This window comes from Canis lupus, chromosome 38 (genome assembly GCF_048164855.1).
Source record: "Canis lupus baileyi chromosome 38, mCanLup2.hap1, whole genome shotgun sequence".
Classification (NCBI taxonomy): domain Eukaryota; kingdom Metazoa; phylum Chordata; class Mammalia; order Carnivora; family Canidae; genus Canis; species Canis lupus.
Window position 1 is genome coordinate 22,968,127 of NC_132875.1, and position 25,028 is coordinate 22,993,154.

The 25,028-nt window shown below is 48.6% G+C and overlaps 1 protein-coding gene across 5 annotated transcripts in view; it reads left to right on the top strand.

Moving 5' to 3' along the window:
- PIK3C2B (phosphatidylinositol-4-phosphate 3-kinase catalytic subunit type 2 beta) overlaps positions 1-22,504 on the top strand; it is a 65,730-nt gene extending 43,226 nt beyond the window's left edge. For all 5 annotated transcript variants that reach the window (XM_072814763.1, XM_072814764.1, XM_072814765.1 and 2 more), the window contains 18 exons: positions 1,184-1,372; positions 3,017-3,110; positions 3,263-3,357; positions 3,742-3,922; positions 4,714-4,821; positions 5,457-5,549; positions 6,347-6,476; positions 7,829-7,965; positions 11,958-12,127; positions 12,607-12,763; positions 13,095-13,204; positions 14,113-14,314; positions 14,752-14,876; positions 15,829-15,946; positions 18,035-18,116; positions 18,527-18,633; positions 19,857-19,985; positions 20,445-22,504. In XM_072814763.1, the coding sequence (XP_072670864.1) occupies positions 1,184-1,372; positions 3,017-3,110; positions 3,263-3,357; positions 3,742-3,922; positions 4,714-4,821; positions 5,457-5,549; positions 6,347-6,476; positions 7,829-7,965; positions 11,958-12,127; positions 12,607-12,763; positions 13,095-13,204; positions 14,113-14,314; positions 14,752-14,876; positions 15,829-15,946; positions 18,035-18,116; positions 18,527-18,633; positions 19,857-19,985; positions 20,445-20,633 (2,416 nt within the window). In that variant the 3' untranslated portion in view covers positions 20,634-22,504. The remainder of the gene's footprint in view (positions 1-1,183; positions 1,373-3,016; positions 3,111-3,262; positions 3,358-3,741; positions 3,923-4,713; positions 4,822-5,456; positions 5,550-6,346; positions 6,477-7,828; positions 7,966-11,957; positions 12,128-12,606; positions 12,764-13,094; positions 13,205-14,112; positions 14,315-14,751; positions 14,877-15,828; positions 15,947-18,034; positions 18,117-18,526; positions 18,634-19,856; positions 19,986-20,444) is intronic.
- Positions 22,505-25,028: the final 2,524 nt, after the last annotated feature.

The following is a 25,028-nucleotide window of genomic DNA, read 5'->3' on the forward strand; positions in this document are numbered from 1 at the left end:
GGGTGAAGAACCGAGGGAAGGAGGAGCTGGTGGAATGGGGCTCCTCCCCTGCCTGATCTGCATTGCATGATCCTAGGCCACGTTGGGGGGCCGGGGTTGGGGAATGGAGATGAGGCTCATCTCTCCCTCATGTCCCACCCAGGGAGCCAGAGTAGCTGAGTGACTACAGATCCCCCGCTCCCACCCCTCTGCTGACCCCTTGCTTCACGAGCCCCTCAGCTCCCTTCTCCCATTAGACACCTGATCTCAGGCAAGGCTTAGTTAGCTGTGGCTGCTATAAAACCTCCAGCTGGCGGGAGAAGCCCCAGAGGCTTCTCAGCATCCAGACCCTGACCTGCGAGGACTACTGCCCTCTGGTGGCTCATCTTGGGAGTGGTGCTCGTAGGGAAATCCACAGGAAGGGTAGCTGGCTGGGTGCCCTTGACCTGTGTATTCTCTCTCAGTCTGAGATGTCCTCAGATGGCAGGATCAGAGATGAGAGGTGGGCCTTGCTTCACAAACTTTGCTTCTCAAAGTTTGATTGCAATCACCTAGGAATCTTCTAAAAAATACCGATGTCCCTGGGCCCCTAGGGGGCTCAGTGATTGAGCATCGGCCTCGGCTCAAGGTGTGACCCTGGTCCTGGGATTGAGTCCTGCATCAGGCTCCCTGGAGGGAGCCTGCTTCTCCTGCTGCCTGTGTCTCTGCCTGTATGTCTCTGCCTCTGTGTGTCTCTTATGAATAAATAAGATCTTTTATTTTTTTTATTTTTTTTAAAATTTTTATTTATTTATGATAGTCACAGAGAGAGAGAGAGAGAGAGAGAGGCAGAGACATAGGCAGAGGGAGAAGCAGGCTCCATGCACCGGGAGCCCGACGTGGGACTCGATTCTGGGTCTCCAGGATCACGCCCCGGGCCAAAGGCAGGCACCAAACCGCTGCGCCACCCAGGGATCCCAATAAGATCTTTAAAAAAAAAAAAAAAAAAAAGATACTGATGTCCTGGTTTCCCCAGATGTTCTGACTCCATTGGTGTCAGTGTGGCCCAGGCGTGGGAACTTTACAAACCTCTGCAGGTGATTGTCATGTGCCGCAAAGTTTGGGAACCACCAAATTGGAGAGCGTAGCATTCTCTTGGAGAGTGAGTACCCTACCCTGTGGCTTCAGGGCGCTCTCTCACCTCCCTTGCAACCCCCACCCGCAGGCTCACTGATGCTGACAAGAAGCGCCTGTGGGAGAAGCGATACTACTGCCATTCGGAGGTGAGCTCCCTCCCCCTGGTGCTTGCCAGCGCCCCCAGCTGGGAGTGGGCTTGCCTGCCCGACATCTATGCTCTCCTGAAGCAGTGGACCCACATGAACCACCAGGATGCCCTGGGGCTCCTGCATGCCACGTGAGTCCTAACACCACCTCTCCCTGACTACGTGTCCTTCCAGAACTAAGGGTTGGCACTGCCCGTCACTAGCCTGAGCCAGTACTGGAGAAAGTGGTACAGTGGGCTAGGAAATCCAGGGGGTTTTCACTTCTCCTTTTTGGCTTTTTCTTTGTCTCATTGCCCCGCAGTGTTACATTGTGAACATTGTCCAAGGATGCTACAAAACAGCTTTACAGTGAACATTCATGTGCCCACTACCTAGATCCTAACTGTTCTGTTTGCTCTATTTGCTTTCTTGCGTGTGTATCCCTCTATCCCACCATCAGTCCATCTTACTTTTTAAATACATTTCCGTGTAAGTTGCAGACATCAGGCCTCCCTCTAAATACTTAGGCCTATGTATATCGTTAACTAGAACTCAACGTTTGTTTTTTCTTTTGAGGCAAAATTTACATGTAAGGAGATGCCTAAGCCTTACCTATATGTGGGCTGGTTCTTGATGCCTGCACACCCCGTGTAACACAAACCCTACCACTTAGTTCGACTCTAACAGGCCTCTCTTCCTTCTTTTCCCTCAGAAGGGTTCTCTGGGGACATGCGCCTCCCAGATTCAGACCCCTGGGCTGCCTTTTCCAGATGGTACCCAGTATTCTTGGCTTCTTTCTTACTGCTCTTGGTAATTAAAATGTACCCAATCCATGTGGCTTGCCCTCAGGACTTTTGGAAACAACGTTTTTGCTAATCTCTGCTCAACTCAATTCTGCTATGGGGTACTCGCTTACATAAAACTCCGTGATTTTCTGTCCTTTGCCTGGGTGGCTTTACGTTAAAGGATGGTCCCAAGATACCACCATGCCTTAATCCACGTAAGGGCTCTTCGACGACAGGAATTTTGAGCATGGTGGGAGTTAAGGAAAATATTTTCAGGAATGGGGTGGAAGACTGTCTAGTTTTCTTTAAATCATACAAGGAGGGCAGCCCCCGTGACGCAGCGGTTTAGCGCCGCCTGCAGCCTGGGGTGTGATCCTGGAGACCCGGGATCGAGTCCCACGTCAGGCTTCCTGCATGGAGCCTGCTTCTCCCTCTGCCTGTGTCTCTGCCTCTCTCTCTCTCTCTCTCTGCCTCTATGAATAAATAAATAAATAATCTTTTTTTTTAAAAAAAAAAAAAAAGGAGTTTGTTATTTAAAAAAAATAAATCTTACAAGAAAAAAATTTTTTAATAAAGTAAAAAAAAAATACAAGGAATGAAAATGGCCACTCTCCTGGTCCTTCGTGGCCCCATGCCCACTCTGACCAGGGGACAGGGCCATTCTCAAAAGTTGCTCTCCAGGGATGCCTGCCTTTGGTTCAGGGCGTGATCCCAGTGTCCTGGGATTGAGTCCCACATCCACCTCCCTGCAGGGAGCTTGCTTCTCCCTCGGCCTGTGTCTCTGCCTCTCTCTGTGTGTCTCTCATGAATAAGTAAATAAAATCTTAAAAAAAAAAAAAAAAAGTTGCTTTCCAGACAAGGTGCTAAGGATCCTTCTAAGTGGGTTTGGCAGATTCTGAGGGCCACTGGCTTGTCTCCACCTATATCTCCAAAGCCCGGGCATGAGGGTGCTCACTCCTATGCTACAGAGTCTGCAGCTCGGTTGTCAGGGGGCTGGGCTCTGTTTCGCAGCTTCCCGGACCAGGAGGTGCGTCGTATGGCTGTCCAGTGGATCGGCTCGCTGTCAGATGCTGAGCTCCTTGACTACTTGCCTCAGCTCGTGCAGGTAGGCAGACCGGCCTCCCTCTGGTTCTGATGATCCTTCTGCAGGCCCAAGTTGGTCTGCATCCTCCTTGTGGAACCCAGGGTCCCTGGCAGGATAGTGGCAGGTGTAGATTGCAGGCCGTCAATACAGCCTCACATTTCCTTTCCCCTAAGGCTCTGAAGTATGAGTGTTACCTGGACAGCCCTTTGGTGCGCTTTCTCCTGAAACGAGCGGTCTCTGACTTGAGAGTGACTCACTACTTCTTCTGGTAAACTGTGTGGGGAGAGGTGGGAGGCAGACATGTGCCTGCCTTCGCTCAGGAATATTGTAATCCTGGGTGTGCGAGGGTGGGGAGCTGAGCCGCCTGGGCTCTAGTATGTTGCTGACTTGCCATGTGGCCACAGGCTAGCACCTTTTCCTCCTGTGGTCTCGGTCCCAAGAGGACCATGTGGATCATCCCTGGCCCTCCTTTCCATCCACACATGGCAGAAACAGAAAGGACAAAGGAGCTGCAGAGGGGCTTTCCCTCCCAGGCTTGGGGTGGGTTTTCCAGGGAGCTGGAGCTGGGTCTGACCCCTCCTATCCCCCAATCCACACACCCTTGCCTGTGATCCCAAGTGTCCCGACCCACCCTGCTCCCTTTGCTTTGCAGGCTGCTAAAGGATGGCCTCAAAGACTCCCAGTTCAGCATCCGCTACCAGTACCTGCTGGCAGCCTTGCTGTGCTGCTGTGGCAAGGGGCTGAGAGAGGAGTTTAACCGCCAGTGCTGGCTTGTCAATACCCTGGCCAAGCTGGCGCAGCAAGTCCGAGAGGCCACCCCATCCACACGGCAGGTGAGGGGGGCGGGGCCACCTCCACCCACTTCTGGTCTTGGGCTTTTTTAACCATTAAGTCATTAATTTGTTCAACGTCCTCACCAGCAGGATGGCACTTGACCGTCTCCGATTTAGGGACTGGAAGGAGGTGCCTCTGTCTCTAACCCACAAGCCACAAATTGACAGTCTGCAAGCTGGATACAGCCCACGGATGGGTTTTGGTTAGCCTGCAAAGTATTACAGTTTTTATTTAACTGTTTGCTTTGAAGGCTAAGCACATTTGTAGAAGTTTATAAGTTGTTCACTGCATGAGAGCACCCAGCTGGAGAGGGCAAACAAGGGCTGAAATCCAGTCTGACGTTGTTCCCTATGCCATGAGTCATAGCTCAGTGCTGCTGCTACCCAGAGCGGGACCTTTATCTGTTTGTATAACCAGGCTGTATTAAGCCAACAGTATTCCTGTTTGCTAACATTTAAAAATTGGGAGAATTTAAAGTGCGGATTGTTGGCCTTTCTTGGCAACAGCCTGAGCAGCGTCACCCCTCTGAGATGCACCTGCCTCTCACCGTGATGTCATCTGCCTCGCCTCTGTAAGCTGTTTGGGCTTGCTGCCTGTGCACTGTCCCAGGCGCCATACCCCAGGCTGCGTGGTTTTCCTTCTTCACGGTCTCCTGGGAGTTGTCCACACTTCTCAGATGGTGGTTTTCACACCAGCTACTACTGGGTGCCCAGCCCCGGGAGAGGCTTGGTTCTGAGTAGAGCTTATGGGCAACCCACTCACCCCTACTGTCCTTCCCTCTCCCTCTCAGGGGATCCTCCGCACGGGCCTGGAGGAGGTGAGGCAGTTCTTTGCCCTGAATGGCTCCTGCCGCTTGCCACTCAGCCCTAGTCTGCTGGTTAAGGGCATTGTGCCCAGGGTGAGTGACGGGGGGTTGGGGCTCTCGGGGCAGGGAGGGCTCAATGGAGGTGAGGCACCCACACCCTGGTTATTGAGAGGTATGAAGAAGAAAGGTATCTTTGGGGCCTCTTTCCAGCTCTAGTGTGTATGGACTTTGACCTGACAGCTGCGCGGGAGGGAGGAGTTGGGTTGGGAGTTGGGTGTCTCCCTGATGCCACTGGGTGTAAGTCCAGGCTGGTGATCATGACCGCAGCTGGCATCTGTTCTTGCCGAGCACCATCTCTGTGCCTGTGCCTGTACTCTTCTGAGTGCTTTACACTGGGCATGGTGTCTCATGCTCACATTTCTTACAAAGTTGGTCCTGTCGTGAGACCCATTTTGCAGAGGGGTACACTGAGGTATAGACAGGAGTCCTGTCCTAGGAGGTCGTATGCCGAATACACTGAAGGGATGAGAGAGCAGGTGCCGAAGCTGAGGCTGTAACAAACTGCCCAGGGCCAGTGGGGGTGGTGGTGTGTGTGGAAGGAGTGCGGGCTCCTGAGGAATCTGGCAGAAACTACAAGCTGGTGGGCCGGCGGCAGCTTGACCCATGGTGCGTAGTCCTGAGGGCGTTGTCTTTCCTGACCCTCGTCACTACCGTCTCTCCTGTGGCAGGACTGTTCCTACTTCAACTCCAATGCTGTCCCCCTCAAGCTGTCTTTCCAGAATGTGGATCCTCTGGGTGAGAACATCCGCATCATCTTCAAGGTGAGGACACCTCGAAAGCCTGGTGGGATGATAGTGATAGAGGAGAGTAGAGAAGGGAGTCAAAGGGTGGCAGGAGTGGCCTCAGGCACTTCTTTTCCTGTCATTCCGAGCTACCATCTTCACATGTGAGAGCCTGCCAAATCAAAAAGGAATTCTGCATGGCCCCACAGGCTAGGAATAGGATGTTGGCAGGTGTAGCAAAGCTACTGGCAGCTCAGTTTACAGAGGTGTGCTAGGAGGCAGAGCCATCCCGAGAATGAATGGATACAGGGGTGATCTGCTTGTCCCTGAGGGTAGTCAAGTGGAGGCTGGATGGCTGCCTGGCAGCAGTGTTGAAGAGGAAATTAAGAGAACAGGTGCAGTTTGGACTAGATGAACCCTCAGGTCCTTCCTGATACATTCATACATTCATGATTCTGAGAAGTAAACCATAGTCTGAGAACATGTCATCTGGGGGGAGAGGAGATGCGTGTATGTGACTGTGTAATTTATATGTTGGCTGTGTGTGAGCTCCAAATCCCAGCGATAAATGCTCAGATTTTAAAAGGTCTTAATCAGGAATCTAAATTTGGTTCAAATGGGGCCGCGGGGTTGAAGCAAGAGCCAGAACACTGCATGGGCGAATGTAATTACTGGCACATCTCTGGTCGTTTGACCTGGTGTGAGTGAAGATGGGAGATGGGAGGTGGGAAAACTGGGCGGTCCTCTGTCGCTGTTTGGACCAGCGTGGCTCTCTTGGAGGATCTGGGAGCCTGGGGAGGCAGTGGAGATGAGCTCTGCTCACTTTCTTTCTCCAGTGCGGGGATGACCTTCGCCAGGACATGCTAACCTTGCAGATGATTCGCATCATGAACAAGATCTGGGTTCAAGAGGGGCTGGACATGCGCATGGTCATTTTCCGCTGCTTCTCCACTGGCCGGGGGAGAGGTCAGTTGGGAATAGGGGGAGGGGGCTGTGCCCAGGCAGCTGGCATGAAGGGCACCCCTTTGCTTTACTGCTCTTTTGCCCATTCCCCAACATGGGTTGTGTGCTTCTCCAGAAAAGTGAAACGGACAAGATAATTTCAATAGAAGCTATGGAAGGGCATTAAGAAAAGGAAGGCAGAGCAGAGACAAAGAAACCGGAATAAAACGATGTGATGTAACAACCAGACATGTCGTGTAGACTTTGGGTCCTAACTCAAACTAATCAAGTGTGAAAAGGTACTTTTCAGGCAATAGGGAGAAATGTAAATAAAGACTGGGTTGAAGGCCGATTGTTAATTTTTTGGGTGTGCTAATGGCATGGTGCTTATGCCCTTGTTAGTGGTACTCGAAACATTTATGAGTGAAAAGACATGTCTGGGATTTGTAAAGGGGAACTCGGCTGGCTTAGTCCATAGAGTCATGTGACTCTTGATCTCAGGATTGTGACTTCAAGCCCCACATTGGGCTCAGAGTTTATTTTATTTTTTTAAGATTTTATTTGAGAGAGAGAGAGAGCACGCGTGTGAGAGCGAGCGCACACAGAGGGAGGGACAGAGAGAGAGAGGGAGAAGCAGACTCACCACTGAGCAGGGAGCCTAAGGCAAGGCTTGATCCCAGGACCCTGGGATCATGACCTGAGCTGAAGGCAGATGCTTAACCAGCTGAGCTACTCAGGTGCTCCTGGAGTTTACTTAAAAATAAATAAATAAATAAATAAATAAATAAATAAATAAATAAGAAAAGAAAAGAAAAGAAAAGAAAAGAAAAGAAAAGAAAAGAAAAGAAAAGAGAAAAGGTACTCCAGTAAGGAGGGAAGAAGCACGGTTGGCTGAGTGAAACAGGTAAAACAAGATTAGCAAAATGTTGATAATTTTTGAAACTAGGTGATCATTATGTGTGAATTCATGATCTCATTCTCTTTGTTCATATATGTGTGTGTATATGTATAAAATTCATACATATATATGAATAATTATTGATGAACATATGAACATTGTTCGTATATGAACATTGTTCGGATATGGCATATACGTATACATATATGTATCTGAAAATTCCAATTGTAAAAGTTAGAAACAAAAAAAGAATAGCAACTATGAGTTTGGGAGAGCAAAGAGCCCTGATATCCCAGTGTGGAATATGAAGCGTGGGAACAGTATTCCCTCTACTGTCCTTTTCTCCTTATTATCAGACTTTATCCAAATATTCTAGAGCCTAATTTCTAGGGAAGCTTGCAGCAAAGCTCCTGTAGTTCTGTCCCCATAGTCCCCATTGCTATCCCCGGGAGTGCTACACCCATGCCTCCTCTCACAGGGATGGTGGAGATGATTCCCAATGCCGAGACGCTGCGCAAGATCCAGGTGGAGCATGGGGTGACTGGTTCCTTCAAGGACAGGCCCCTGGCGGACTGGCTGCAGAAACACAACCCCGGGGAAGACGAGTATGAGAAGGTAAGATTGGGGGTGGGGGTGAGGCTGGGGGTGGGGTGGGTGCCTGACTCTGGCACATTGCTCTGTTATACAAGGTCTGCATGTGCACTGTGGAGACAGCTCAGCTGTGTCAAGAGGAAAAAGACACAGCTGATGGGTGCCTCCACATCTGGAGGGCTTGGGTCAAATGACTGTCATAAGCGGAGAGAAAATCCCCTGGCATCCAGCTGGAAAACCTTTGTTGAGTCCTCCTGGCAGATCGAGTTTTGGGAGGAGGAGGGGGCCAACTTTCAAGAAACTGCCTGGATCTCTCCTATTTGTGCATCCTGTTCCGTTCCTCCTGTGCCCTTCTGTGCACTTTATAGAGCAAGAGTTAGTTGGAATAGACTTTAGAGATTATTTTAATCCAAATCCTCTTTTCACGAATGTGAATTAATATTCACTCAGTTGTTCCTAGATGCGGAGCTGGTTTGAGGCCAGGCTAGAAGCAGGAGCCAGGATTAAGGTTAGATAGGAGACAGAAGTAATAGGAAAGGAGGCTGGCCTGTTCCTTAGGTGGAGCATTCCTAGTTGGTAGGGCTTTGGTGGCCTGCCGTGGTCCAAGGCTTGTCATGGCTCTAATCTGGGTTAACTGAGTTTAGGGGAGGGAACAAGTCATAATAACCACCTCATAAGAGATTTACTATAAGCCAGAATGCTAAATTATATAACTTAACTTCCAAGGGGACCCTGATACTAATATATATGGATCAATGCATTTTATTTATTATGCATTTTATTCCTAAGGGAAAACCCATATGGACAGCCAAATTATAATCAGAAGGTTCAGTGAACATTGAACTAGACGATTGTAGACGGCCTTAAATGTTTGCATATCCCAGGATTTTTTAAATTTTATTTTTATTTCTTTATTTAAAATTTTTTTAAATTTAATTTGCCAACATATAGTATAATATCCAGTGCTCATCCCATCAAGTGTCCTCAGGATTTAATTCCTGGCCTGCTGGACTCTCTTTGTATTCTTGTGCCAGCTCATCATCTCTTATTACTTTAGGTACCACCCACCTGCTGACGTCTTCCAAAGCCATTCCCTCCTCTCTCCCTGGAGCTGTATGCCCTAAGCCACCTGCTTGCTGGATATCTCCCCTTGTACTTTACCCATAACCTCAAACTCCGTATAGGCAAACCCAAGCTTTCCCTGTCTCCTTTTCTCAAGAAAAACCTGCTTTTTGTATGTTTCCTATCAGTAAATGGTATGAGTCTCTGAAGTCACCCAAGACAGAGCCATGGGTCTTGATGCTTCCTTCTGGCTCACCTCGGCTATACCAAGCACTGTTAATTCTTCCCCCAGCATCTTTCCACATCTGTCCTCTTCTTTCCATTTCTCTCAGCTATGTGCTATCTGTCCCTGAACCACTGGAATGCTCTCCTGTCATCATCTTCTGCTTGATGTCAGAGGTTGTTTTTTCAATAAAGTATTTTTTTTAATTTTTTTATTTATTTATGATAGTCACAGAGAGAGAGAGAGAGAGAGGCAGAGACACAGGCAGAGGGAGAAGCAGGCTCCATGCACCGGGAGCCCGATGTGGGATTCGATCCTGGGTCTCCAGGATCGCGCCCTGGGCCAAAGGCAGGCGCCAAACTGCTGCGCCACCCAGGGATCCCTCAATAAAGTATTAACTGCTCATGTCACACCTTTGCTCTAAGTTCTTCAAAGGCTCCGTATGTCCTAAAAGATAGATCCAATCTATACATTGTTAGATACAATCTATGGCATTGCACACAGATCCTGTTGTAATCCAGGCCTGCTTACCCCTGCAGTCCCATCTATCGCACCTCCCCTCTTAGGATAATTTATGCCCCAACCTAGGAGTCTCCTATTTCCCCAGTAGGAGAAAATAGATGATTTAGATAAATCAAATTTAGATGATTCTGTTCCTTCTGCCTGGAAAGTCAAGTGTTCCCTTCCCCATTCCTCAAAACCCACCCTCTGTGCATTGCCAGTCACAAGGCCCTCTACCCTTGGAGAAGAATAGTGTGAATTCTTTCCTCCCACTCCTCTACCCCATATACTACTTCCCACTAACATGTATTCTTCAGGTATTAAGTGGCGACCATGCAGAGGTGCTGTGCTTGGTGCTGGACTTATAATGTCTTCTGGCCAATGTAATAAGAAGTCATAACAAATGTGATAGAAGAATGCACGGAGAAACTCACTCTGTGTCTTTTGTGTTTAATATCAGTCCTCCAAAGGCAGCCTGTCAGCTCTTCTAGGCTTTCTACTAGAATTGTGCTGGTAGTTTCTTCCGATGACTTCCAGTAGGAAAGAACTAGAGCTATTTGTCTCCTGGCCACTTCCTGAACAAAGAGAGTTGCCCACATCCTTCAAATGAAAATCCCTTAAATCAGGAGAGCTCTCTTGGTCTGGTGAGACTTCCTGCAGCCAAACATGCCACATAACTCAGGTGATGAGACCTGAGTCATTTACCCATGGCCACATAGCTATTCTGTGAGTCAAGACAGGATGCATTCCAGGTAGGGGCGCCTGGCTGGCTCATTGGTAGAGCATGCAACTCTTGATCCTCGCTCAGGGTTGTGAATTTAAGCCCCACAGTGGGTATAGAGATTACTTAAAAATAAAATCTTAAAAAGGAAAAGAAAAAGGATGCATTCCAGGGAGAAAGAATATCTGTGGCAGGAAGACAAGTTGATGGAGATGAAGGTCAAGACTGGGAGGTGATGGGTTGTACTCCTTACTGTGTGGTTTCTTTTCATTCATCTATTTCTCTGCCTTGGAAATAGTCTTTTTCTTCCAGAAGGTGCATTCTGTGATTTCTTTATAGACTTTCTGTTCTTAGATTCCTGTGGATTCGCCATCTGGTTTAAATAGACAAGTCGCTGGGGAGGGGGGCAGTTCTGTGTGGCTAGTTTTGAAACCGGCCTTGTGGAAAGCCAAGAAGCTGCTGGGAGATAAGACCCTTAGACCCAGGAGAAAGAAAAATGAGGGCTGGGTGAATGGGGGTGGCGGTAGGGCTGTTGGGGCTCAATAAGAGAGGAGTCTGCAGGAGCTGGGAAGGCCTGGAACTCCAGGCCCTGAAGGATGGAGGGAAATTTGCACAGAGAGCAGGGAGGACGCACATTCTATATCTGGAAGCTTTCTCTAATTCTCAAGCCTGTACATTCCTTATTGGCTATGCCAGTTTTTGCACTCTGCTGAGGAGTCTTTTCTTGAATCCTTAGAAATTCCATAAACCTCACAAAGATGATTCAGAGGGTGAAATATATCCATTTGCTAATTTCATTATTTGTCCTTCTTGGAGAGACAGATAAGGGGACAAATTACCATATGGAAAAGGTGGATCTAACCCCTTAGCCATCACCCTGCACTCCTACCCCATTATAAACTAAAAAATCTCTCACACAGTTTACCAACTAGAGATGTCTGATTTTTCAAGTGTAAAACGCCCCTAGGAGTGTTAAACTGTCTCAGCTCTTCTTTGGAGTGAAGTGACTTTAATTAGATTAGCACTTAGCTGCTACCAAGAACCCTGGGAATGAGAGGTGTATATGGGGCAGAGAGAAGTCTAGAAGAATTCTGAGCAGGGTCAGCTGCCTCGGTGCTGTGCGTGAGTTGAGATGGTCACAAGCATTTGGGAACACTGAAAGCACCAGTCTTCTTGTCTGTTAGGGTCTCTTCAGTCTGGGCTGGGCAAATCTGGGCTCCCAGATAGGTTCACTGTCTTTCCCACCGATTTCTCTGGGAGAAAGAAAGGTGCAGAGGAAGCTGAATTGCAGATAAAGTGGTGGAGATACACATGAAGCCTTCCATCTCCGTAGAGCCCATAAGACAGGAGAGAGGTTTCTGTGTGCGTGAGTGATGAAGGCTGAACTGGCAGGCATGAGGTGCTGTTGGGGCTCAGGAGGGAGAGAGCGGGGCTGGCTGAATTCAGTCTGGCCGTGGCCCTTGGGGTCCCTTTCTGTCCTCTCCTCCCATCTGCCTGCCTTCCCCCCAGGCTGTGGAGAACTTCATCTATTCCTGTGCTGGCTGCTGCGTGGCCACATATGTCTTGGGCATCTGTGACCGGCACAATGATAATATCATGCTGAAGACCACCGGCCACATGTTCCACATAGATTTTGGCCGCTTCCTGGGCCATGCTCAGATGTTCGGCAACATCAAGCGGTAAGTGATCTCCTGAAGCCCAGCCATGTGTGGAGGGCAAGGAGGTCAAAAGAAATGGTTCCAAGCTGACCACAAGCCCATCATGGAAGGGGCGGCACTGGAGCCCCCGGGCTGAGCAGCTTTTGAAAAAAGCCTGAGAGAGAAGTGAAGAAGTCCTTGCAAGGCCTTGCAGGAGGTGGGGACCAGCTCTTCTCTCTCCCTGCTGAGGACTGAGCAAAGGGAAATGAGCCCAAACTGCAGCAAAAGGGAATACAGTTAGATACCCAGGAAAAATATTGGTAGCTCACGGACAAGGAACCAATGAAGGACATCTCTGGGGATTTTTTAAGACTAAGGTAGGAAAAGAAAAAGTTAGAGAGAGCCCCATCTATCCCGGTTCCCACAGGTAGTGAGGGGAACCATTCCCTGATGCACCCCACAAGGTAGGGGGGCTTCTTCCTCCATGTTGACATTCTACCTGTATGTTCCCTTTGGCCCAGGGACCGCGCCCCCTTTGTCTTCACATCGGATATGGCATATGTCATCAACGGGGGTGACAAGCCTTCCAGCCGCTTCCATGATTTTGTTGACCTTTGCTGCCAAGCCTACAACCTCATCCGCAAGCACACCCACCTCTTCCTCAACCTCCTGGGCCTGGTGAGGAGCTCCATCTCTTTCTGAACAACTCCTTCTTATCATCTGGTGCCATCTTTAAGACTTTCCTGTCTTGATTCAAAGGATTTCTGGAGATCTACTTCTCTGAGGTCTAGATAAGGCAGGGCCCAGACAGCCGGGAACAGTGGTGTCTGCGCAGTGTCCGACTTCCCACCCCAGCCCCTCAATTCCTGTGGCCTTCCAGCCACTGCCCACAGCATCCGTCCACCACCGTCTAGGAGGGCTAGGGAGCCTAGCTATAGAAAATCTTGCCTATGGGAGGAAGGAGCAAACATTTCTGGTTGCCCATTCTCCATTTTTGTTTTCCTTCTAGATGCTGTCCTGTGGGATCCCTGAGCTCTCAGACCTAGAGGACCTCAAATATGTATATGATGCTCTGAGACCTCAGGACACAGAAGCCAATGCTACTACCTACTTCACCAGGTAACACCCTGTGCACGGAACAGTTCTGCCCCCTGCCCCCCCCCGCCATTCATCTCCAGGCTGCCTGATGGGGAGGAGGAAGGCTAGGAAAACAGGTGTAGCTCAGATGGCAGAGCCTAGAGTTGACAACATGTGTCTGCTGTCCTACCTCAGCCTCCGACTTAGGTAAATCGCTTGACTTCTCTGACTCCGTTGCCTGTCTGCGCTTTGGTGCTTACTCTTGTGTATAGAGCTACTGCAATCCCTTAACTCACATTCTTGCCAGGTCTTGGTCAGACTTTGCTTATGGGACGTCAATGGATTTTTCTTAGTTCTTAGCTCTCTGGATCAGAACCTTTGCCCTTATCAAAACATGGAATTCCATGATTCCATTTTCCCATACTTGACAGTGTTTCTAGGTACTCTGCATGGAAGCAAGGAAGTGTCTCTGTACTCATGTCTATAGTCCTGTCCCTGTAGGCGATGCCTCCGTTTTGTCAGGCACTTTTCGGAATTTGGCAAACTACATTTTCTCTGTATGTCTCACATAGAACCTCTCCTTTTGGTCTGAAATCTCTAGATTGAACAGTGCATGGTGAGGTTCCAGCGTACTGGAGGTCTACTGTATGTAGACGTTTTCATACTGACCCTGTGGTGGAATCCCTGATTCCTTCCTACCTTGGTTTAACCATCTTTGGCTCAGGAGGGCAGCGAGGGGAGATAAGACCCCAGGATTCACATAAATAAATTGCATATAGATGATTGTGTGCCAGTCAAATACTCTGTGAGGATAATTCACAAGGAAAATGATTCTGAGTTGAGTGTTAGTCCCAGGTGTCAGAGCATATTTGTTGAGATTGCTCTGTCCCAGCAGTGGGGACTTGGGTCCATGGTGACATCCTTTTCTTCCCATCCTCCTACACCAACAGGTTGATTGAGTCCAGCCTGGGCAGTGTAGCCACAAAGCTCAATTTTTTCATCCATAACCTGGCTCAGATGAAGTTTACAGGCTCAGACGACCGGCTGACCCTTTCCTTTGCCCCCCGAACACACACGCTCAAGAGCTCTGGCCGCATCACTGATGTTTTTCTCTGCCGCCATGAGAAGATTTTCCACCCCAACAAGGGCTACGTAAGTGTTTTCTCCAATATGGCCCCATCTTGTTCCCCACCAGCCCATCATGTTGGGGTTCTGTCTCTTCACAGCCACATAGTGGACAATGCAGTTGTGAGCATCCCATGCTGGATGCAGTGCAGTCACAGATCACGCTTCTCCCCTGCCCCAGTGGGGTGCTAGAATCAGGGAGCTGAATTGGATGTGTGTTCCTTCTGGGTCAAGGGTCCTATGAAACATGTGCAGAAAATGTTTGTTTTCAGATTCCTGCAAATGTACTATCATCTTTTTCTTTGGAGACACTTTTGCCTTTTTCCTTTTGGAAAGTGGGCTTCCCCAACATACGCGCGTGCACACACACGCACACCCCCCTTCCCTTTTCTATTTCCTTACCTACTCCCTTCATTGAGTGTACAGTGTTTGGCAGGTATTTTCTAAGACTTGGACCTTTGCAGGTATATGTGGTAAAGGTGATGAGAGAGAACTCTCATGAGGCCACTTACATCCAACGGACATTTGAGGAGTTCCAGGAATTACACAATAAGCTGCGGCTGCTCTTCCCTTCTTCCCTCCTGCCCAGGTACCTGCCCCCTTTCCTCTCTGCACAGGGGGATCCTGGGGAAGGAGATCGGAGAGAGGGTGGGCAGGACTGCTGCTTGGTATTCTTGGCCTAGTAATGAGTGTGGTAACAGGTGTGCCCTCTGCTGGCCGGGTTTCCGGACTCTGTTCAGTCTTGAAAATGAGCTTGGGTCCACATGCCAGGAGAGAAAACTAGAGCTAAAAAGGCAGAGGACTGAGTGGATCTGAAGATGTTTCTAACTTTCTTAGCTTTTAAAGAGTAAAAGGTAAATAGATAAAACGTGGTGTATACATATGATGGAATATTAAGTCTTAAAAGGAAGGAGATTCTGGCACATGCTACAACATGGATGGACCTTGAGGACATGATGCTCAGGGAAATAGACCAGTCACAAAAAGACAAATACTGTGTAGTATTCCATTTATATGAGTCCCTAGAGTAGTCAAAATGCCTTGAGACCAAAAGTAGAAGGGTGGTCACCAGGGCTCGGAGGGAAGGAGGGAGGAATAGGGAGCTGTTTAACGGGTCCAGAGGGTTAGTTGTGCAAGATGGTTGGTGATGGTTGCACAACAATGTGTATCTAAGGCCACTGGACTGTAATGGTTCAGATGGTAAATTTTATATTCTGTGTATGTCACCACAATTCTTAAAAAATGAGTTTTGAGTTTTCAAATGAATTTTTACCTTGTTGAGGAAAACCGTGAGCTTCTCCGGGGAGCCCTAGGACTCTGTCCAATAGCTTGGTTTTCTTGCCTGGGTTCCCTGGAACTGCCACGTGAGATGGGCCAGAGTGTGTCCACCGAGGGAGCCGTGACAGGAATGGGGCCGGCTGCTGGGAAGTGTGGGGCAGGTCGCTGAACATGCAAATGAAATGTGACAAAAGCCTGTCGCTGCTTCCTCCTCTGCCCCTGCCGGCCCCTCCTGCGTTCCCACTGCCCACCTGCCTCGACAGCTTCCCCAGTCGCTTCGTGATCGGCCGCTCGCGGGGAGAGGCGGTGGCTGAGCGGCGGAGGGAGGAGTTAAACCGCTACATCTGGCACCTGACCCACGAAGCCCCCGAGGTGGCCGAGGTGGGTGGGCTCTCCTCTGCTCCCAGCAGTTGGGGGCGCTGGGGTGGGGGTGGGGGTGGGGGTGGGGGGAAGCAGGGAGGGGGCAAGCCTGCTGGCCATCAAGGATGGACTTGACTCTTGGGGTCTGTCTGACTGCAGGGGAAGGAGGAGGGGGCGTGAGAGAGGCAAGGAAGGGGGAGGAAGGGGAGACAGGCGGGAGGAGGGGGAGGAAGGGAGGGAGGGTTGTGCCCAAACAGGCAATGTGCAGCCTCAAGCACAGAGACACATTATGAGACATTGACGTATCAGAAGCTTCCAGAGTGTGGGAGTGATCAGAACCTTAGGAAGGAAGGGGTTCTTGAGGAAAAGGAGTTTTTTTGAGCTGGTTGAGTGTATTTACCTAGATTTTTTTTTTTAAACAGATGCTATTACAATTTGGTGTTATAATGAGCATAAAAACAAATGGAGCCACCAGGAGCCCCATCCCCCTGACAAATCATCTAACCCCATTTCCATGTTTCCTTCTTATTTGTCTATATGCAAATGTGACTCTTAACCATTTATGATCATAGCTTCAAGATCACTCTGTAATGTATTTCTCACTTAGTATAACTTTAAATATCTGTACCAAGTTAATATTTTGACTTGCAATACCAAAATCTCCTTAACCATTTGCTTCTTAAGAAATATTTACATTATGTCCATTTTTCCCCCACTATTAATGCTAGAGTAGGTATTTTCATACATTTTAGTTTTTGTTTTCCCTAATATAGTTAAAAACTTTCTCAAAAGTAGAATTCATGGTCTCTGTCCAGGGCTGGCTTAACTATTTCTCTGCTTGAAAGGTATGTGTGTCCATGGGGAGGGTGTGGCAGAGAACAGACTGCTTTTGACCTGATGTGACCGAGTGTTTTTGGTTTTCTTTCCTTTTTAAAAACTTATTATGAGAACTTTCAAACATACAGAAAAGCGGAGAAATAATAATGTGTGCCTATATGTCCACCACCTAAACAGTTAATATTTTGCCATATTTATTTCATCTATTTTGTAAAAAGATTTTATTTATTTATTTGAGAGACAGAGAGAGAGCACATGAGATAGGGGGAGGGGCAGAGGGAGGGAGACAAGCAGCCTCTCCACTGAGCAGGGAGCCCGAGGTAGGGCTCCATCCCAGGGCCTTGGGATCATGACCTGAGCTGAAGGCAGATGCTTAACTTACTGAGCCCCCCAGGTCCCCCTGCTTCATCTATTTCTGTATGAAGTAATTTTAAAGTCATTCACAGACATCATGACATTCTATTCCTAAATACTCAGTATGCATCTCTGAAAAATAAAGACATATTCTTATATAACTGCAGTATCATTATATCATCCAATACACAGTCCATATTCAAAGTTTCTCTGTCATCCCCAAAATTCTTCTTACAGTTGGTTGGTTTGAGCCATGATCCAAACAAGAAGTACATATTACATTTGGTTGTTCCATTTTTATAGCAAGAAAGAGAGATGAGTAGGGGGAGGATCGGAAGGAGGAGCAGACTCCCTGCTGAGCAGGGAGCCTGACACAGGTCCTGGGATCATGACCCAAGCCAAAGGCAGACGCTTAACCAACTGAGCCACCCAGGCACCCCATAGGCCTCTTTTTTCTTTTTTAAAGATTTTATTTATTTATTCGTGAGAGACAGAGAGAGGTAAAGACACAGGCAGAGGGAGAAGAAGGCTCCACGCAGGGAGCCCAATATGGGATTCGATCCCAGGACTCCAGGATCAAGCCCTGGGCCAAAGGCAGGCACTAAACCTCTGAGCCACCCAGGGATCCCCACCATAGGCCTCTTTTAATCTGGAATAGTCCCTTTCCTTTTTTTTTATGGGGCTGTTGTCTTTTTTTTTTTTTTTTAAGGTTTTGTTTATTTATTCATGAGAGAGACAGAGACCGAGAGACCGAGAGGCAGAGACACAGGCAGAGGGAGAAGCAGGCTCCTGACGTGGGACTCGATCCCGGGTCTCTAGAATCACGACCTGGGCTGAAGGCGGAACCGCTGAGCCCCCGGGGCTGCCCTGGGGCTGTTGTCTTATTGAAGAATGACTCTGTCTCTGATTCCATTTCAGTGTGATTTAGTGTATACCTTCTTCCATCCCCTGTCCCGAGATGAGAAGGCTGCAGGCACCAGCCCAGCTCCCAAGTCCTCAGGTATACTGTCTTCTCTGTCATGTCCCTGCCAACCTCTCTGAACCATTCCCAGGGGTAGTTCCTCTTGACCCCGCCCCTTCCTAGTTCTCTTCCCTTGATGTGTCTCTGATCCTTTGCTTACTAGCTCAAGGTTCTGGCTTCCCACTCAGGCTGTGGGTCCTGTAACTCCTCACACAGGTTTCCCAGGGACCGGATATTCAGTTGGTGATCACACACACAAATTGAATAGACCATCTTAACCTGATTCTAAATCATGTTCACGAACCTTACTTGGTAGTTCCCCCATGGGGGTATCAGGAACCCAACATGAAGATACTGGGATGGGGAAAAGAAAACAGAAACATCTGCATGGCACCAAATGGGGACAGAACTGGGTTCATGACCTTTCTTGAGTTTCTTTGTCCCTCTAGATGGCTCCTGGGCCCGGCCCGTTGGGAAAGTGGGAGGGGAAGTGAAGCTATCCATCTCGTACAAAAACAATAAGCTCTTCATTATGGTGATGCATATTCGGGGCTTGGTAAGTACACACATGGTCTTCATTTGGTTCTTTATCTCTTGTACTTTTTCTTACTTTGGCAAGTAGCCTAATTACTTTGAGTTTTTTTTTTTTTTTTTTAAGGATTTTATTTAGAGAGATTGAGAGCATGGGTGATGAAGGGCATGGGAAAGGGGCAGAGGGAAGTTTCCCTGATTTGGGGCTCCATCCCAGGACCCCAGGATCATGACCTGAGCCGAAGGCAGATGCTTAACCCATTGAGCCAACCAGCCGCTCCTACCCTGAGCCTTATTAAAATGAAGATAATGTTAGTATCTACTTGGTAGGGTTGGGAGGGTACATACAGAGCATATAACAGATAGTGGTAAGTGTTCTGGCAAGAAATAAAGCAAAGAAGGAATACTGGGGTGGAGCGAAGTAGTGGCAGTTTTATAAAGAGTGGTCAGGGAAGCCCTCATTGATGAGGAGGTATTTAAGAAAAGATGGAAGGAGGTGAGGATTGTTCCAAGCAGAGGGAGCAGTTAAACCCAAAAGCCCTGGGTCAGGAGCCTGCCTGGGGTGTGCTGGGAAGTGCAGGGGGCCTGTGGTGGCTGAAGGCTACAGAGCAAAGGGGAGAATAGTGGATGGACAATAGGGTTGGAGAGGGCACAGCACACAGAAGCCCAGGTCCCACAGTCAAGACTGTGCTTTTACCCTGAGTGAGATGGGAACTATTAGAGGCTTTTTGAGCAGAGGCAGGACAAGATCAAATTTATGATTTAAAAGGATCAGGTTGAAAAAAAAATAAAAATAAAAAATAAAAGGATCAGGTTGGATGAAGCGCTAATTGGCTGGCCTTCCTCAAGCACCTTCATCTCTCTGACTCATCTTCCATCTCTTGGGGGTTGCTTGGATCAAGTGACAAAATAGACAAAGGCATTGGGTAAGGCAGGAAGATCTCTAGGGACATGATGGCTCCGTCAAAACAGACCAAGCTATGGCATGCCCCGAGCATTTGTATGAAAAGAATAGACTGTATAATAGGCAATCAGATTGATGTTTTAGGAGGACATCTAATACTGTCATGGGAGATATTTCTCTCAGAGTGGAGTGAACTGGGAAGCATGTTACTGTGCCTCACAAGAAGCCAGTTGTGGGGGGTCAGAGTCGGGATCAGGGTATGTTCGCAGAAGTGGGGATAAAGACGCAGACATAGGAATCTTCTTTTAAAAAAAATTTTTTTTCAATTGTCATTTCCTTTGTAGCAAGTGCTCCAGGATGGGAATGACCCGGACCCCTACGTGAAGATTTACCTCCTCCCTGATCCTCAGAAAACGACTAAGAAGAAAACCAAGGTGGCCCGGAAAACCTGCAACCCTACCTACAATGAGATGGTGTGTGGGGCATGTGCTAGGGTAGGGCTGGGGCTGGGGGACCGTGCCTATTGTATTGGAATGCGGCCACACCTATCCCTTCAGTTGTGCTGCTCTCCCTGTTGCAGCCTGCAGGATTGCATACCTGTGACACAGACCATGCTCTTTGGCCTAAAAAGCCTAAGATGTTTCCTATCTGGCCCCTTCCGTAAACAAGTTTGCTGTGACCCTGGGGGTCAGGATCCCACAGCTGGAACGTGGCCTCAGCCCTGTCCTGTTCCATCAGGAAGAGCAGACTGCTGGTCCTTTGGCAGCCCAGTCAAAAGCCCTCACCTGCCTGACCTCTCAGCAAAGAGCAAAGTTCTTTAAAGCTCTTCTTGGGTTCCGAGGGCCTTCTCTATCCCCCTGGACTCTGGTTGGGGGCTCAGCCAGACCAAACCCCCACAGACCTAAGCGTCTCCCTTTTCTGTGTGCTGGCAGCTGGTGTATGACGGGATCCCCAGGGGAGACCTGCAGCAGAGGGAGCTGCAGCTGAGTGTGCTGAGCGAGCAAGGATTCTGGGAGAATGTCCTCCTCGGGGAGGTGCACATCCGTCTTCGAGAGCTGGACCTGGCCCAGGAGAAGACTGGCTGGTTTGCGCTAGGATCTCGAAGTCATGAGACCTTGTGAGCCCAGCAAAGCAAACCCCCCTCCCCGCCCTGCCTGGGGACCACCTGCTGCTGGGAAAGCCAGGGGAAGTAGACTCTTCCCCTGCTTGATGTGCCCTTTCCTTGCAAAGGGGCGGGGCCCTTGGCAGGCCTCCCCTCTGCCCAGGTGGGTCAGGCCTCCGTGATAGGAGGTAGGGAGAGTAAGATGCTCTCTGCTATCCCCTCCTCTGCCAAACAAATTTGGGTTGGTTGTGATAAGCAGCCCCTTGGAGGCTGTGAGGTGGCAGCAAAGTTTTAAGTTTACCTTGTGTCAAGGGAGCAATGCCTGGTTTAGGGGTGAGTGGGGTGGGCTGTAGGAAGTAGCATTTTGGGGGAGGGTGGGCGGATATCTTTATTTTTATTTTTAAAAAATGAAATAGTAACGTTGTCCTGACTGGACAGGAAGCCTTGTGAGAAGGGACTTAACATATGCCTCGGAAGGCAAAAGAGGAAGACTGTTTGGATTTTTGTATGATTAAGGTTCTTATTGGACTTTTTGTTAGGTTTGTGTTTGTTTGCTTATTTGTTTTTGTTTTTTGTTTTTCTATCTCTAGGACCTAACTTGGGGAGGGGCCCGGTGGGTCCTCGGTGAGAGCCCTCCCTCTCTGAGGGCAGGTCGGGGAGGGGCAGGGAGGGCTGGTGTGCTGGACAGAGGCCCACATGGGGCCTTTCTGATTTTGCCTCCAAAGGAGAGCGATGTGATACCTACATCTGTAAGGAAGGGCCTTCCGAATGGGGCTCTGCAGAGGACCTGTAATTCAGGGACCTAGGCTCTTTCAGGGAAGATTTTTCCTCTCCTCTTCCCCTGCTTTGCTAGGACTCGCCCTGAAATACTGTCTTCTACCCCTCCATTCTCACGGGCCCTCTGGGGACCATATGGTCTCTGCGAATATGCTGGGGGTGCTCCTCCATAGGTCTGTCTCCCTTCCTTTTTCTCTGGTGGGATAAAGTGCTGCCTCAGCTCTCAGATTTGCGTCCACCCAAGGGCATCCTGGCCCTGGGAAGGGGCCTCAGCTGCAGATGCCAGGGTGTCTTGTCACCCGTCACCCAGTCCTTTTTCATGTGCTGCTTTCCCCAAACTCCATTTCTGTCACATTTTTAAAATAAGAATTTCCCTCATTCTATGGGGCCATAAACCTGTTTAGTCTGGAGCCAAAGGGATGCCCTAAGTGGAGTAAAGGGGCATGGGGTGCGGGATTCCAGTGATGTTCTTTGGTTGTGAGGAGGCTGGATGGGAGGGCGTGATTGGTCCCCTGGAGCTGAGCTGGGAGGGAGACTGGGTCTCTTAGCTCTTACACTCTATTCCCAACCAGACGGACTTCGGATTCACACCGTGCTTTACTCCAGAGGGTTGTATTCCTTAGAAAAAGAGGGAGAGACTTTGAATTTGATGGTAACTTTTTGAACCACAATCGGCGGAATATACCCCATGATTGGGGCACAAAGGTAATCGAGGATCCTCTCAACTATCCCTCCCCAGCTTCCCTCTCAGCTCCAAGGTCAGAAATTCCCCCATTTACTGACTCATTCCATAACTGGAGAAAGAAGTTTCATTCACTGAAGCCACAGGGGTAGTGAGGAAATTTAACTTTTCTTTTAGTTTAAAAATGTCAAGGGTAAAGTGACCACTGAGGGGAAGGGCTGGGGGGAAGTGGGGAACAGGGGTGGAACTTCTCCAGATGAATGGACCATAGTTGTGTTACTGGCTTTTTGCCTGTAGCTCATTTTATTTTGACCTTCTGTGCCCCTGATTTAAAGAGGTCTGTGTACTGTACCCACTTCCCAGACATCCTTATATCTGCTACTTTCTCTGGAATTGTATTTTCCAATAAATGACATTTGAGAAAAACGAAACTATTCATTTTCAAGATCTGTCAATATTTAGATTAAAACACCTGCTTTAGGGACACTTGGGTGGCGCCTGCCTTCGGCCCAGGGCGTGATCCTGGAGACCCGGGATCGAGTCCCACGTCAGGCTCCCTGCCTGGAGCCTGCTTCTCTCTCTCTGCCTGTGTCTCTGCCTTTTTCTCTGTATCTCTCATAAATAAATAAAATCTAAAAAAAAAAAAAAAAAAAAACACCTGCTTTACATGATGAAAATAATAATAGCAGATGGACTTACAGATGGTGACTTGGAGATGCCCTTGTACACTGGGCATTTAACATTTGTCAGCCAAATCTAGCCAACTCGATCAGGTGAGTAGCAGTATCCCCATTTCACAGATGAAGAAACAGAAGCTCAGAGAGATTAAGTAATTTGCCTAAGGACACAGCCAGTCAGCCTGGGGTCTGGAATTTGAATCTAGGATTGACTCCAAACCTTGGGCAACCTCATGGGTAATGTTTAACACAGTCCCTTGAGTTGGTATATTATTTGTTAGTTTTCAGAGTGTTTTATATATAATGTAATTTTTCATTACAACTATTGTGGAAAGTCAATACAGTTCACTCTGTCAACAAACGTTTACCATGGTTACCAGTGCTACCCAGTGGCATGCCTCGATTCACAAAGGATAGAGGTCCTAGAGTTGTGCATTGGGCCGCGGACCACATACCAGACTGAGCCTTACAAAGATAAATGAAGACAATGCATTTAAGGAGTCTACTGCCTAGGGTTGCTCAGTTGGTGAAGCGTCTGATTCTTGGTTTCAGCTCGGGTTATGATCTCAAGATGTCTACTGCCTAGTGACATTTAACCAAGCACATTTTATAACAGAGGAGACTGAACCTCTGAGATGGCTTACAACTATGAAGTCATTAGAGTAGAGCCGTAGTCCAGATGGAAGAAGGAGGCAATATGACCCTCATTCAAGCATTTCACCCAGAAGTTTTCAAAACCCTCCAGTGGGGTGTCCTATTTCACACTGGGAAATTCTGTGGGGCTTCCAAGGGACTTTTAGTAGTAAACAGTAGGAAGTTTTAGCTATCTGCTGTGTTTCTAAGTGGTTTTGAGATGTCACTGCAGTTCTGGACAAATCCCAGTGGACCTTTTAAAAGTTAGAACTTAAATCTGGCAAGAGTCTTAGTTAAGGAAATTTCTTGGCCAAATGGGGCAGAAATCTGAACCAGCCTGGGGAGTGGGGGGTGGGGATAGGATCTGGGAGCAGAGGAAGAAAGTTTGTGCTCAGGGAAAAGAGAAACAAGCCCAAGAGGCTGGGTTTTCTGAATATAGAGAGAGGTGCCAAAAATGAAGTAACCTGACTGGCTGGTTTTTGGGGGCAAAGATTAGATTGGACTTGAAAGGTAAAAAATGAGGCAGCATTCTTAAGTTGGGTAATTTTGGTGGCTGGAACATGTCTGTTCAACAAACCACAGTGTAAGGGCCTTTTTGGGGTCAGGCAAGGCAACCCAGCAGTGTGGTCACTAAAATGACAAAGATGTAGATCCTATCCGCCTGGAAGTCACTGTCCAGCTAGGGAGGCAGATTCAGGGTCTCAGGACGGAGGTAGGAAGGGGGAAGGGCCGGGCAGGCAGAAGGGGGGCTTCCCAAGGAGATATTTGAACAGTTTTAAAGTCAATCAGAACTCCAGATTTTATTATTTTTTTATTTTTTTATTTTTATTTATTTATGATAGTCACAGAGAGAGAGAGAGGCAGAGACATAGGCAGAGGGAGAAGCAGGCTCCATGCACCGGGAGCCCGACGTGGGATTCGATCCCTGGTCTCCAGGATCGCGCCCTGGGCCAAAGGCAGGCGCTAAACCGCTGCGCCACCCAGGGATCCCCCAGATTTTATTTTTAGTGCGATGGTGCTACCATTGGAAGGTTTTGAGAAAGGGACTATAGTGGTCCAGTTTATGTTTTACTTTTTTTTTTAAGATTTTATTTATTTATTCATGAGAGAGACAGAGGCAGAGACACAGGCAGAGGGAGAAGCAGGCTCCATGCAAGGAGCCCGATGCAGGACTCGATCCCTGGTCTCCAGGATCACACCCTGGGCTGCAGGCGGCGCCAAACCGCTGCACCACCAGGGCTGCCCCCCCAGTTTATGTTTCAAAAGGTCATGCTGGCTGCTGCTTGAACCAAGAATGGAAGCAGCAGAGAAGGCTCTTGCAGTGGTCTAGGAGGGAAATGATGGGGTGGGGAGGATGGGGAGAAGTAAATTCTGGAATTAGTGAATTTCAAGGTAGAGCTGATGGATTTGCTGATGGATGAAATGTGGAGTTGAGGGAAAGGGGAAGTGAGGGTGACCCTACATGTAGGGCCTTGGCAACTGGATGAGGAAGACTGGGGGCAGGCATTTAGGAGCATGGGCAAGATGGGCTTGGTGGAGCTGAGTTAAGAGTTTTGTTTCTGGCCCCTGGCTGGCTCAGTTGGTAAAGACTGCATGCTTGACCTCGGGGTCGTGAGTTCAAGCCCCACGTTGGCCATGGAGCCTA